Here is a 15,103-nt window from a genome sequence, read left to right on the forward strand (position 1 = left end):
CAAGAGGGAGGGGATATGGGGATATATGTATGTGTATAGCTGATTCACTTTGTGATAAAGCAGAAACTAACACACCATTGTAAAGCAATTATACTCCAGTAAAGATGTTAACATAATTGTCTCATAGATAATGAAGAATGTCTCCCTTGGCATCACATCGTAGCATTTAATACTGCCATAGTATTAAAATATATTTTTGCACAAAGATATCTTGCTCTAAAACCTGTCTTTGTCTTTTGCTCCAGGAGCAGTACATTTTTATCCATCAGTGTGTGCAACTGATGTGGATGAAGAAGAAGCAGCAGTTCTGCATCAGTGACGTCATCTATGAGAATGTCAGCAAGTCTTAGTTCAGAATCCAGACCAGTAAGTGGAGAGGAACCCATCATGGGCACCCTGTCTTAGCACAATGGGAGAGGGCATGATGGGATACGACAAAGGCAGCAGTGGCTATCTGTGCTGACTCTGACCCCACAGAGGTGGTCACAGGGAGGTGGTCATAGGGAGAGACAAATACCGTAGCAGATCTTTGAGCTTCAGTGGGCCTAGGTTGGTGGGTGTGGCATGCAAGAGCTTCAGCAACTCATGAAGATTTGCCCTCCATTCCCTCCACCCTGAACCTTAAATTATTCTGATATTGGATCTGTGCCTGCAATATCAGGATATTACCATCCAATGCTATTTACCTAGATACTTTCTGCAAACATTTTACTGACTACAAGGGCCATACAAGGGGCTACAAAGAAGACATGAGCTAAAGTAGACACCGAAAGAAGAAAAACAATATTGACAATAGTCTTAGGTTAGCGGAGTTTTCAAATGCCTTGATCTCATCTATTACGTGAGTACTGACTTGAGAGCATCGTGAAAAAAAATCGTAACACAGTCAATGCCTTGTGCTTACGTTTTAACTAGGACATCAGATTTCGGAGGTATAAGTAATCTTGGCTAAAGTAACAAGTAATCTTCTAACTCAACTCAGTTAACAGAGCATAGAATGTGTATGAATATATTTAGGTTGGAGGGATCACTGACAGGGAGAGAGAGGACAAGGGTGCCTTGAGGAAGAAGTATGGTAGGATACGGACTAGTGAGTACCAGGATAGGGTTAGCATCAGACCATTACATTCATCAACAAAGACAGACAGAAAGCACAAGGAGGCAGGAAAGATAAAGAATAAGGAAAGACAGAGAGAGACAAATTTGCAGGTAGAGGGAAAGACAGAGCCACAGAAAGGAGGACTTGCACAGAGAAAGATGCACAGATAAGCCCACGTCCACATGGGCTGTGGGGTTGAGTGTAATGAGAGCTAGTGATGGAATCAGGAGGCGGTCGCTGTACTTCCAGCCACAGAGCTGTTGATGAGGGGCTTTGCTCTCCCAGGCTGCTTACCGTCTTCCTCTGTCTCTCATTTACAGGACAGGACATGATGTGAACCCATCCTCCCTTGCTTCCAAGAGTTTTTTGGAGGGGCTCTACTAGCCATTTGCTAAAAAGAGCCCTGCTTTGCAGTACGTGGCCAAGATAATTTATCTCATAGAAGCAGCGGGAAGACTTAGCCTTAAAGAGCCTACAGTGTCTTTCGGACTCTCACTTCTGGACATTCAATAATGGACCAAATTCAACCGGACACCAGAAAGGTCCAGACGCTCTGCAAAGGGCAGGAAGCACAACACTTCTGAAGAGTTTCGCTGGCCCTTTGCTGGTTGGGCTGAGTTTTTTGCTGTTGTTTTTAAGTGCAATAATTTTTGTACGTGTGTGATTTTATCAGAACGTTGAACTGTTTTCTGCCCGCACTATTGATCAAGCTCGTAACCCAAGAAGGATCAGGCATAGTTGGTGTCAAATTATACCTCACTGTTAAAAAGAGGCATGCCCACACATGAAAAAATGGCAATTCTGCTTCAAGGAAATTGAACCAGTGCTATCTATAATCCAACATAAGCTTACTGGATCAGGAATGGGGAGGGTGGATCGGGGGAGAGAGAAAGGTTCTTCCCACAGATCAACTGCGTATCTTTTCCAAATATGAAGAGCTGTAATTCAGCTTCAAAGTAGAGTAGAAAAACTATTTAAGTCTTAATTGTTCTAGTTCTTGATGTTTTTTTCTTATTAACGGTTCAGTGTTTCTTCCTTGGCCCTCTTGGACTAATGTCACTGTCCAGGTTCCTTTTCAACAAACTAGATCTGGTTCAGAAGACTTTGAAGTCTCACTCTTTAGACTCCACTGCTGTCTGAGCAATCTTGGTGCCTAGAGTTTGCGTTCCTCTTTCTGTTGACCTGCATACACGTAAAAGCTATTTCTTTGCGAACTATAGGCTGTGAACACGCACTTTTCTTCCCCCAAAGAGCTGGGAATTTATGAAGTTGTGGCAATGAACTGCAGCATGCTAGGACAATGATTTGCCTACATTTTGAGGGGGGTAATATTGTCAAGCACCTCTATGGATTCTGACAGAGATAACTTTCTGTTTTGTTTTCTTTGGGGTTGTCAGTTTCATTTTAACCTGTGTAACTAGCAGCAACCTATTCTTTGCATTTTGTATAATTGCAGTACATAATTGTGTCTTGTGACATGAACACTGTCAGAATGGACACAGATGGCATCCTGAAGCCTGTTACTTTGTGTCGCTTCCTGAGAATGAAGAGGTGACGGATATACAAAGGAAAACATTTTGAGTTGAAAGTAAACACAAGCTTGCTGCTTCGCTGGAGCAGTTGGCTGTCCTGAGCCTTCCTGTGTGTGTTTCAGGAGGCTGTGTCCCCCTCTCTGTGCATCCGCCCCTCGCCCTGGATCCCCGCTTTCCTGCGCATCTCCATGAAGCCATGCACGCAGTTTCACATTTTATCAGTGACCTTTGTAAAGGTAAAGGATGCCAAGTGAACAGCTCTGCACCCCACTGTCTCTTGTCACCAAGGCCTGGCCACAGCAGAGCCTGGCACAGTTCTTTGCAAGACCTGGCCAGGCAGGGAGTCTCAGGTTCTCCTCGTGGGGAGGGGGGAGGAACGGCAGAGGCTGTCCAGACCCCACAGGTTAACAGCTTGGGCTCCCTGGGTGTTGTCAGCTTTGACTCGCCCCCACCTCTTCCTCCCCTTCTCACCTCCCTGCTGCCACCTTCTCTTCTCACTCCCACCCCTTTAAGTCCCTTCTTGGGCATGTTAATAATGTACCACTCCATTCCCAGGAGTACATGTGGCTAAAGAAAAGTAGCAAGTGTATGTGTGACTTCCTTAGGTTTTCGCACACGGACAGGTCAGGAGTGAAGTAAGCAACGTTGGGTGAGCTGATAAGACACCTGCTGGTGCAGGTGCATTTCCCATGTTCACAGACTGGAACTTTACTTCCCTGAAACTTAAAGCACTTTGTAAATATTTTATGATTTTCTTGAGCACCCCTTCCAGGTAGGAATCAAATAGTCCCAGATCAGTTTTCCCAAAAGAGAAGATGAAGTATCCAGAGTTAGACGGAAGCCTCAGAGTTTAGATGACAGAAAAGTCACACCAGGTACTTAACCAGATCCTTCCTTCAGGGGTCTCCACAGCCGTCACTCTGTACATCACTGGTACACCGGTGCTCCTGAAGTGTACAGTTTATGATGGGAAAAGCATCTATCTGTCTGAAGTCTTGGGTTTCAATCCCAATAGATGACTTTGAAATGTATCTGTCCTAAGTCTCAGTTGATGAACTGTAGAATTACCTACGAAAAGCACCATATTTCACAGGTGTAAAGGGTATCAGATCTGACAATTCACACAAAGGTGTTTCGTATTTTATTCTTTCATGTACCCTAGGGGCCCCTCAAACCAGCTTAATTTTCACTCCAGGATTCAACTCTAAGAATTCAGACAGGAGGCAGCTAGGGCCTCTGTGTTTTAATTACAGTGTTATTTGTAATCATCTGTGAAGTGCTACAGTGCACTGAACATGGAGGCATTAGCACAGGCATTCACAGTAGCCTACATGGTGCATAGAAAGAGCTGAAGATTTCGGAATAACAGAATATTTCACTTTGAGCGCTGCTGAGATCAAATTCCTTGGCTGCAAAAGCCAATTTCTGAAGTTAATTGAGAAACTACCACTAGACTCTAATTTATACATTTAATATCTAACACTAATACATCCATACCTATACATTCATTATATGGCTTTATTTAACTTGAAAAGGAAGGAAAGTGATGGATGGCAACCTTTTTGGGGGGACAGTGTTCTAATTCGGGGTTGACAATTTTCCACTACAAAGTCAACACTGCCCCCCAAATTTAAAATTAGAAAAATTAGTAAGGTTTTTTTTTTTCAATTCTTATAAAATCTTTAATCAGATTCTACAATCGCTCCCCTTTTCTAAAAGCTGTCCCTGACCCCGGAAAGGGGATGCATCTCTCCAAGAAGGCTGTGGTGTCAACGTGTAAAGCAGGGGCTGGAGACTTTGGAACTGAGTCTTTTGCAGACCTTATGAGAGCTACTTGCTAGGGGATTGGCCGTTAGCCAAGGGAGTAAAGTTACTGAATCCAATCTCTAGGAGCCAAAATCCTCCCTGCTTTCTAGCAAGGAGGCCTTCCTTTCCACCTCAGGAAATGTCTGATGTGATGTGCTTCAAATTAGCTGGCGCATTTCCTAGCTCACTGATCACTAGCCTGGGGCCTGGCCCAGGCTCAGAGCTCAGAGGCCATGCCCAGGACTGAACAGAACAACCACTTTGGCCAAAGGAGTTAGAAAGCAACAAAACCTAACACACACAAACTTCTACCTTTGGTTTTCAAAGCCTCTTTTGGGTGCATTTGAAGGAAACTTGAGCCATGATCTCTCTGACTCTTGGCCTTCCACAGCAGCACGAGTTTTCAGTTTCAATTGATGCTTATCACAAGGCCTGATCCTGGTGGGTCACTCAGTTAAAGATGGAGGATCATGTTTAGTTCTGGAAGTTGTATTACGAGGGACACGAACAAACTGTTCGGGGCAGGGTCACCTGAACCCTTACGACCTTGTGGAAAACAAAGGCCATAATCACAAGACCTGGGGCAAGTGGGGCTCTAAGCTTGGGGTCAAGGACGAGTCCCTGGTTCATCCAGTCATTCATTCAACAAATATACGTTCATCTAATCCGCTGAGTGAATAAAGCAATCAATCAAGGAAAGATTTTTTGACCACTTGCAATACACCAGGCACCAGAGACACAAATGGTACCATAGGCTAACTTGTAAAACTATGTTATGGAATCAGAGTCTGGTTGTTGTTGGAAGGACTAAGAAAGCATTAGACAAGTCTTTTCCAACATTTTTCATGTGTATAGCTCATATGTGGTCAACCTTCTGCAGTCACACCAGTCATAGTGGTACACACCTTTTTTTCCCAATGGCTTAAGGACAGAAACACCAAGTTCTCATAGTTTTTGTTACTCATCAGGCACCACAGACCCTGACATGGTCCTCCCTTCTCGATGAGAATCAGCAAGCTAGCCTTCTCTCCTACTCAAAAAGACTCTCCGTCCCTGGCAAATGGTTAATCCTTTTCTACGGAACACTTCCAGTGAGCTTCCGGAATTGTCACCTCCAGGGCAGCCCATCACTTCATTCCTCAGAAAGCACTTTCTTCTCTTGGTTACACATCTAAGGAACTTACTAACTTTAAGGATGGGGATGGGATTGAAAGTTCTAACCTCCAACCAGCCCCCATGCTTTGGTGCTTTCCAAAAGTTTTCTCATTTACATAAGCTCAGGTATGGTTGAAAGGGTTTTGTTCTAAATACCCAGACACCTTTACTGCTCTTATCACTTGGGAAATTCCAAGGGTTTTAGGAGTTCTAAATATATATTTAGGAGCTCTAGGGACAAATCAAAATATCACAGGTGTTCAAAGCCAAAGTGAGAAGTAAAATCCAGTTCTTCTGATTTCCACCCAGGTCCCAAGCTGTCTGCTATATGCGTGATTCTCAATGATTAGAAGTTTTTAACTTTAGTCAAATGTTCATTCATTCACCAAATGCTTACTGAGCAAAAATGCTATGGACCAGGAACTGGCCTGGGCCCTAGGAACACAAGGGTAAGTCCCAGTGTCTCCAGGCAGACAGCAGGCGGAGGTGAGGCTGATAGGATTAAGGCAGGTAAATGAGATGAGACACCCTGGAGCCCCCGGGCCCTCCCTCCACTCCTACCCATGGTTGAAACCAGCAAAGGGGTGATCTTCAGAGCCCGGGAAAGCCCCGCACATTCTTGGACCGACGTATGGCTCTATACCTCTCATGGATAGAGGCTTGAAGTCCAACTCGACTTTCCCATTTTGGTAAAAGGGCAGGCACTGTGGCACTGACAAGGGCTGCCTTGACGGAGGTTGACTTTTAAAAGTTTCCATTTGAGAAACAGTAAATTTCTAGCCCTCAAAGAAAATCATTTGTTGACTCAACATCCCATGTCAGGCACCGTGGAAGCGGCTGGGGCTATGAAGATAGATGAGACAAGGTCTCTGCTTAGAGGAGTTTACATTCTAATAAGGGATATTAGAATGGAAACTAAGGGCAACAGAGTGGTACAGATGATGTGATAGAAATACATAAAGCAGCCAATGCAGTACCAAGAGGACAGGTGATTTCCTTCTGGAAGGGTCAAGGAAGACTATACAGCCACGTTCAAGTATTGAAGACTGCCGAGCCACATTAAAGAATACTAATGCTGTACACTCACCCCTGGCAGCGAGCGTTCATAAAACACCCACGGCGTCAGTGAGCGGGGCCCATGGGGGTAACCAAACCTCCGAACCTACCTTCTGAAGCTTTTCTTCTTGGTTGACTCCCAGGCCTCCACAGACAGCTCCTGTGCATGTGTTTTTCGGCAGAATCAAGCAGGTTTACTGTCACTGCAAGTGTAACCATGCATATTGGGGCTACATTGCCCAGGCACATGCAGTCAGTTCTGTTCACTGGGAGGGAGAAGGGGTAGACTGTACTCCCTGGCCCCTAGGCCCTGAAAATCTGCCAGGAGGAACCTTCCCTACCTCTCCCTCCCTCCCCCCTCCTCTACCTACCTATCGTCTCCAGATAGAGACGGTGGCGCCAGAAAGACGGAAGGGGGCTGGGTCCCTGAGTTGCCACCTGGAGGAGAAACCCCTGCCTGCAATGGCCCATGATGTGATCCAGTAACACATTTCTATCGCGTCGTCATGAGATGCTAGCATCGTCGGCTAAGGCAGTCGACGTACCCTTAACTAATATGGCAGCCCGAGGATAACCTTTACGACCATGTTCCATCTCAGTAACGGTGGGAGTTTTTCAGGGCAGTGGTGTGTGACTAGCCAATAAAATTCCCAGGAGACAGGTTAAAGATGAGACAGAACAGAGAGCGGGTAACCCACAGGGCAAATACGGGCTCAGGAAAAGGCCGCAGAGTCATGATGGATTCTTTTAATAAATAAACTTTGCTATGGAAATACATGTACTCTTCTCCAGAAGTGGTTTTCCTCCAAGTTAGATCTCTCCTTCTCTCTCTCTCTTTTTTTTCCAAACCCCGTAACAAGACCATAACTCAGGAAACCCACTCAGATTTTTGAACCACATGTGAGGCTACTGACTCTGAACCTGAGTCCTGGGTTTCAGTGAAAAATAGGCCCTGGAGTAGGTCCACATCAATGAAAGCTCAAACGTGCAGGAGGCCATGAGGCTTGGTGTGTGGGGAGATCCTGAGCCTGCGTGTCATGGTGAGTCCAGGGCAGTGGAAAGGAGTTCAAAGCCAGCTGATACGACATAATTTTGTTCAGTTCTGAGAACGCCAAAACATCCACAGGGCTGTTTCAACAGGAAAAGTTAACTGCAACCGCTGCTGCCTTTACAAACACAAATAACAAAATCGTCTTGGAAGGGTTCTTTCATGTTCAAAATCACCCGAATCACATCCTCCCTTAACCAATGAACTTGGGAAGCAGGACAGCACAGGGCCCAGCTGTACAGCTGATGGAATGGTTTAGAACAAGGGACTGTGTGGGTGGAGAGAAATTCAACTGAGACTCTGCCCCTGAGTGTGACTCAGTGGCCTCATCTGTGAAATGGACATAGTGATGGTAGCTTTCTCACAGGGCTTCAAAAAATAAAGAAGATAATGTGTGAGGGGCTGAAAACAATTCCTCGAATAACTTAGTATATTACATGGCTCTTCAGGACAAGCACACCTCTCACCATCTCCAAGGGCCATCTTGGGATTCTTGAATACATTTGATAAGAGCATCTGAGGCCGGTGCCTGTGCTGGGCTGGCTCAGTTTCCCCAGGGTGACACCTGAACCACCCCCTCCCATTCTACCCCCAACAGTCACGGACCTTGGGATATAAAAGAGGTGCAGCCTGTGACCCAAGGAGGATCCTCATGCCATAGGCCTATGGTGCCAAACAGGAGTTGATCGTCTAGATCAGAGCCCTGCACTGCCCACACCTGGCTTTTGACTTTGGTTCTCTGCTACCAAGTGCATCACAAAACCCACACTAGCGGGTTTCCCAGCAAAGCAATGCCAGGGCCTGGTTCACATCCAGTGAAAACCTCTGCAATAGTGCAAGCAATCTGAGCAAGTCTGTTGCACTAACACTCTGTCTGAAAAGCTGGCTACTTGTTCTGAAACCAACAAGTCAATTTGTACAAACTGCAATATGTAAGTACACCTGGGCAGGTACCACTTGTGAACACCACTGAATGCCCCCGTGAACCAGCTGCTTTGTTCGCCACTGGGCATAAGAAGAGCTTCCTCCGCAGGGCTGCGCTGACAGCTCCTTGCTGTCGGTGCCTGGTGGTTTGGGGAAGCAGAGTGACGTGATTGCAACAGTATAGACTTGCGAGTCACAGTGCTCTGCCACCTAGCAGCCCTGTGCCCTTGAGAAGTCACCCTACTATCTCTGAGCCTAAGCGTCCCCACGAAAGGCAAACCTGGTCTAATTGTTGCCTTGGAATGATCGGCTTCCTGTTCACCAGCGAGGGTCTTCATGGAGGAGGGACTCTGTGGGCTCTGGACCAGTGATTTCCAAATGAGGCTCCAGGCCTCCTCTCTGCAGCTTCAACGAGAGAAACTGCTTTTACCTCTTTCATATGGTGGGATACTATATAAAATTTCATAGTTTAAAAAATGCTATTTCTGCTTAAAAAAAATTTTATATACTGACCTATGATATCCGAGAGAAAAGATGATTTGCAGGATATACAGAAGTTGCAGAGTTAGTCCAAATTTCAGTCGTTCCACTTACTGTGTGACAAGCTACTTAACTTATATCTGAGTTTCAATTTCCTCATCTATAAAGTGGGGTATATAGGTGAAAGTTTTCAGCACATATGAGTTCAGTTCCTGCTTTCCTTTCTTTAAGAATAGATGGGAGGGAAGAAGCCCTTAGCATATGATAGCAGCTCAGAGTAAGAAACCATAAAATAGGACAAGCTCTGGAAGACCTGTAGATATTATTCACCATTTGTGTGTGTGTGTTACTCCCAGATTTTCCATTATCTGAAAGAGATCATGTGTTCATCTGGGGGGATAACAGAAATGATTGAAGCTGGAGACATTATCTCCTACTCCATGGCCACGCTTGAGGGATAAGACTGACCTCTTCAAGGTAGGGCAGGTGGGGCAGCCCAGAAAAGCAGTGGGAATTGGGCCAAGTGCCTGGAATCACAGTCAGGAAGGAAAGAGCCCAAGCAATCAGCCTGGACCAGGACCATCTGGGCCTGGCAGGAGCCCTGGTTCATTGCCCAATTGGTCCCAGCACCAAACTGAATGTAATATGCCTAAAGCCCTTCAGGAAGCATCTCAGCTGTTAAAATATCCCCACTGACACAGAAATCTAGATTCTGGGCCTCACTTCCCTTGGAGCACCTGATAGATGTATCCTATCCCAATTTAGTTTAGAATCTAAGAGTATGGTTCTTAGTAATTCCTTTTATCTTATCAGAATTTTACTAGCTTTTAATTTGATAGCCTTTCTTTCACAAATGTGATGTAATAAACCTGAACATTTGGGTACTAGAAGATATGTTTTTCCTGGTACCTGGGTATCTCTCCATCAAAAAAAATGGAGGATTTCTCATAAAACTGAGTTCAGAGCACTGGCTTCTCCCGCTTCTTCTCTGTCCTAAACATGCAAACAGAAAGGAACAAAGAGGCCAGGAAAGGAGGCTGTGACGTGGTGTGAGCCCGTGACGCAGTGTGGGAGTCGGTCCTGGGGAGGCCTGCAGAAAAGAAGGAACTGACTAACCAAGATGGTGGAAAGAGAATGGGTTGGGTTGGGGGGGAAGATGGGAGTACATACTAAAATTCCTGTTGGGGTCCCAGAACTGCTGGAAGTAGAACCCTTATCTGGGTATTGCCTAGAGCAACCACAGCTTTTTTGAGCATGTTATGTTTTGTTTAAAATAAGGAGAAGAAGCTCCAAGAGAAGGGTGGTAAAATGGTAACTGTCTTCCCCCCCTAATTCATTCCCAGGAGCCCTTGACACAACCCTTACAAAGATCTCTGAGCAGACTAACTTAAAAGCGTGGCTCTGGGAAAAACTAAATGTCACAAGTACAAAATCACAGCCTCTGGGAAGTCAGCACTCATTTTAGGGTGTAATTTTGCCCCAGGAGACCAATAAGACTAGCACCAGGGATAAATACAGCAAGAAGCAAACAGTTCTTTAGATTGTATGTTCTCTGATGGCAGAGGCTACATCTAGGATGCTCTCTGAACATCCAGTTCTTAAAGCAGACACTTACAAAACGTTTACTGAACGAATATTGTCTTTTCCTACCCAGAAACAACCAGTCTTTACAAAAATCCCTTTATTGGGTCTGTACAACTTTCTGATATAGTTCCATGTAAGCACTGAGAAGAAAGAGAGCAGAACAAGCCTAGTGAGATATCCACCCAGCAGCAACTCAGCCTCTATAAATTTAATTTTAGAAAACAAATGAATCTCAAACTTTCCTATAATTTTTTTTAGAGAAAAGTAGGAAAGGAATAGTTTTAAGTAATTAGAGTATCTCTCACATTAGCTTCCCATGACCCAGTGCCTCTTAAGGGCAGGGGAGGGAAAGAGATACAATTTACTGGTTATCTTTTTTTTTTTTTGCGGTACGTGGGCCTTTAACTGCTGTGGCCTCTCCCATTGCAGAGCACAGGCTCCGGACGCGCAGGCTCAGCGGCCATGGCCCACGGGCCCAGCCCCTCCGCGGCACGCGGGATCTTCCCGGACCGGGGCACGAACCCGTGTCCCCTGCATCGGCAGGCGGACTCTCAATCACTGCGCCACCAGGGAAGCCCTACTGGTTATCTTTTACAAGCAGTACAAGCCTACAATCCCTGGGATAAGGAAACTTACTAGCTCTTGATTTGAGGGCAATTCCCCAAAGGCAGTGCAGCCACTAAGATCCAAAAGGAATAAGTTAGCCCTGATGAGCTGAGGAGGCATAGATCAGAGTTCAGGGCACTGGAAGCAGCTGGAAATTCTGAAAAGGGGAACCAGAGTGGAAGCATTTGTGCAGAGAATGGCTGCAGAAATCTGTAAGTGAACCCACCCAGTTCACACAAGGCAACATCACCCAATGCTTACCAGAGTGGCCACTGCAAGGTTGAGAAAGGTCGCTGCGCTGGGAGACGTCAGAGGTTCAGCCCAGGAAAAGTGAAGAGAGCTGTTTAACTCCTTGGGTATCCAGCTGAGATGTAAAATATCCTGTGAATTCATCCCCCCAAAAAGGGCATGCCTTAGAAGTAAGGACTCCACTGTGAAAACTTTTTTTTTTTTTTTTTTTTTTTTGCAGTACACGGGCCTCTCACTGTTGTGGCCTCTCCCGCTGCACGGGCCTAGCCGCTCCACGGCATGTGGGATCTTCCTGGACCGGGGCACGAACCCGTGTCCCCTGTATTGGCAGGTGGACTCTCAACCACTGCGCCACCAGGGAAGCCCTGAAAACTACTCTTGATAGCTACAGGCAAAGCCTGAAATCAAGTCCTGACAAGATTTTCAGAGAAGAGATAGTTTGTAGATAGAGTCCCATCAAGTTAGAAGATCTTGTAAAACACACTGAACTTGCCATAATTCATCCTAGCAAAGCATAAAACCAAAGCTATACAAGCTCAAAGTGATCAGCCAATATACAGCTGATTGCCGGAATAAGAATAAACATTCTTCCAAGGAAGATAACATATTCTAAAATATCTAAAACATGTCATTTACAATGTCAAGTATATATAATAAAAAACTACTACACATGCAAAGAAATAGGAAAATAGGACCCATAGTGGGGGAGAAAAAAGCAATCAATAGAAACTGAGCCTGAGATGGCCCAAATGTTGGGTTTAGCAGGTAGATTATAAAGCGGCCTTTCTTTGTTATGGGAGAAAAGGAAAGTTGCTCAAAGACTTAAAGGGAAATATTCTTTTAGTGAGTGAGCAGACAGAAATTCTCAGCAGAGAAATGGAAGCTATATAAAAGAACTAGAACTGATAAAATACAATAACTGAAAAGAAAATTCACTGGATTGACCCAACACATACTGGAAGACAGATCACAGTGGGGAAAAAAAGAGTTGGTGAAGCTGAATACATATTGACATAAATTTCCAATCTGAAGAATAGGGAAGAGATGGATTTTTAAAATATTAACAGAGAATCAGGGATCTTTGGGGTATAGTAAGATACCTGACCTAACATACATGTAATAGAAGTCTGAAGAGAAGAAAAGAAAAAAAAAAAGCAGAAAAAAATATTGTAAGGAAAAAGCGCTTCTAATAATAGGAAAACACTGACTTAAAAATCCAGAAACTCACTGACCCCCACATAGAATAAACACCAAGAAAACCACACCTTCATCAATTTTATAATCAACCTGCTGAAGATGAAAGATACAGAAAAGAATTTTAAAAGCAGCCAGAGGAAAAAAATAAGAATGATGACTGACTTACCATCAGGAACAATATAAGCCAAAAATCAATGGAATGACATTTTTAAAGCTCTAGAATAAAAAGTAGTAACCTAGATTTCTATATACAGTAAAAAAATATATATATACTTTGAAAAGCAAGGTGACGCCAAGTTTGAGCCAAGATGGAGTCAGAGGGACTGGATTTACCCTCCAGCCTGAAATAATATGTGCTTCACACACATATGTATTCACACACATGTGTGAACAGTTTTCAAGATATTGAACACTGGGCAATGAAAGATGAAAAAACTGCAGAAAACCCTACAACTGTTCCAGCTTTCTGCCTAGGGATTGCTTTCAAGCTTCAGTGCAGGGAGGGAGAACCCATGTGGAGTTCAGCAGACTCCTTGAGTTGAGGAGACAAAGCTTCAAGTGTGGCAAGGGCAAGGGAGCTAAAATTACAGCACAGAGTCATAGCGAGGAGAAAGCTGCATGAAGAGAGAGCTCTGGAGATATGCATAGGGTCCCCATAGAGTCCTAAGCTGAGGATGGATCATTGCATGCCTATGAGAAAACTGCTCAAGCCTGAGGAAAGAACCACCTGAAAGCGTTAGAGGAACAGTTCTCAGAGCTCATGCAGAACCAGGAATAGTCCTTATTACCACCTGCTACAGTGGAAAACATAATTCATGGAACAGTAGGTTGAGGAACCAGAAGGGTTTTGCTACAACAGTGAGATAAAGTTAGTTATAATGTAAATATTGCTCTGGTTTCACCAAACAAAGCTTAAAGGCAAGATCAAACTCTTACCAAGTAATTTAATAGCATCCCCAAACAAACGACAATAATATTTAAAGGTATACAAAAGTATCCAGCACCTAACACAATAAAGGTAAAATTCACAATATCTGGCAACCAATTAAAAATTACATTAAAAATGAAAGACACAGAAAAGAATCTTGAAAGCAGCCAGAGCTTTTAAAATTATCAAGCATACAAAGCAGCAAGAAAATAAAACCCATAATAAAGAAAAAAATCAATCATAACTAACCTAGAATTTATGAAGATGATAGAATTAATAAACAAGAATATTAAGACAGATATTTTTACTGCTTCCATATGATTGATAAAATTGAAGAAATATTGAGCAAGTTGAGACATGGAAGATATTTTTTCAAAAAGTAAGACTTCTAAATATGAAAACTCTAATATGAGATGAAAAACACAAATGGAAGAGATTAAAAGAATAGAAATTGCAGAAGAAAAGACTAGTGAACTTGAAGACAGAGATAGAAATTACCCAAAATGAAACACAGAGGAAAAAAAACTGGGTAAAAAATTAAGAGAAGGAAAAAAACTGGGTAAAAAATTAACAGAGCACCAGTGACCTTGGGAAAACTTCAAATGGCCTAGCACACATGAAATTGGAGTCTCCCAAGGAGAGAAGGCAGGAAAGACAGAAAAAAAAAAGTAATGACTGAAACTTTACCAAATTTAGTAAAAACTATAATCCCCCAGTTTCCAAAAGCTCAATGAACATCAAGAAACAGGCAGGAAACTACACAAAGGCCATAAGCACATGGCTTAATGCCAGTGATGAGAGCTCCACTCGGGCAGCAGCAGTAGGTAACTGATTCCAGCAGCAGTAGGTAACTGATTCCAGCAGCAGTAGGTAACTCTAATTTCTAGATTTTTCCCCTAAGTTTTCAGAACCCCATCACTGCACCCCTTCAGAGGTAAACTGTCCAGAACCTTCTCTCCCTTCAAGTCTCTGTCCCAGCTCTACAGGGGATCTCTCCTCTGTGGTCTTGAGGCATCAGCACCAACACCAGACAGTGCCTCTTCTTCAGTGGTCTGTGCCCAAGCTCCCAGGGTCCTTCCTTCTTCAGGCTTCTAATTGCTGATAAACCCAACCCCTTCCCTGTGCAGCCCTAGCCCAAGGGATGGGGGTTGCTTTCCCATTATTACTACCTCTGTGGTATCACAGTGTTTCCTTTTTGCCTGTTTAACCAATTCCTTATGTTAAATACTGTTTAAACAACAGAGAAGGATGATTGCATCTTTTTGGGCAAAAGTATAAACATTTTTTAAAATCATTTTATAGAATTTCAAAGATGTACAGAGGAGTGCACATATAAGCTAAGTAGCCAGAGTTGAAACACGTGGGTTCTTGAGCTGTTCTCTCAGTTTCCAATCTACCCCCTTTATTCCCATCTTTGTGATCTGGGGCTTTGCCAGGTG

At 44.0% G+C, this 15,103-nt stretch overlaps 1 protein-coding gene across 4 annotated transcripts in view; it reads left to right on the top strand.

The window, feature by feature from the left end:
- Positions 1-4,299, top strand: part of PTPRO (protein tyrosine phosphatase receptor type O) — a 231,611-nt gene extending 227,312 nt beyond the window's left edge. For all 4 annotated transcript variants that reach the window (XM_004281110.3, XM_004281111.3, XM_049693990.1 and 1 more), the window contains 2 exons: positions 246-366; positions 1,420-4,299. In XM_004281110.3, the coding sequence (XP_004281158.2) occupies positions 246-350 (105 nt within the window). In that variant the 3' untranslated portion in view covers positions 351-366; positions 1,420-4,299. The remainder of the gene's footprint in view (positions 1-245; positions 367-1,419) is intronic.
- Positions 4,300-15,103: the final 10,804 nt, after the last annotated feature.

This window comes from Orcinus orca, chromosome 11 (assembly GCF_937001465.1).
Source record: "Orcinus orca chromosome 11, mOrcOrc1.1, whole genome shotgun sequence".
Lineage (NCBI taxonomy): Eukaryota > Metazoa > Chordata > Mammalia > Artiodactyla > Delphinidae > Orcinus > Orcinus orca.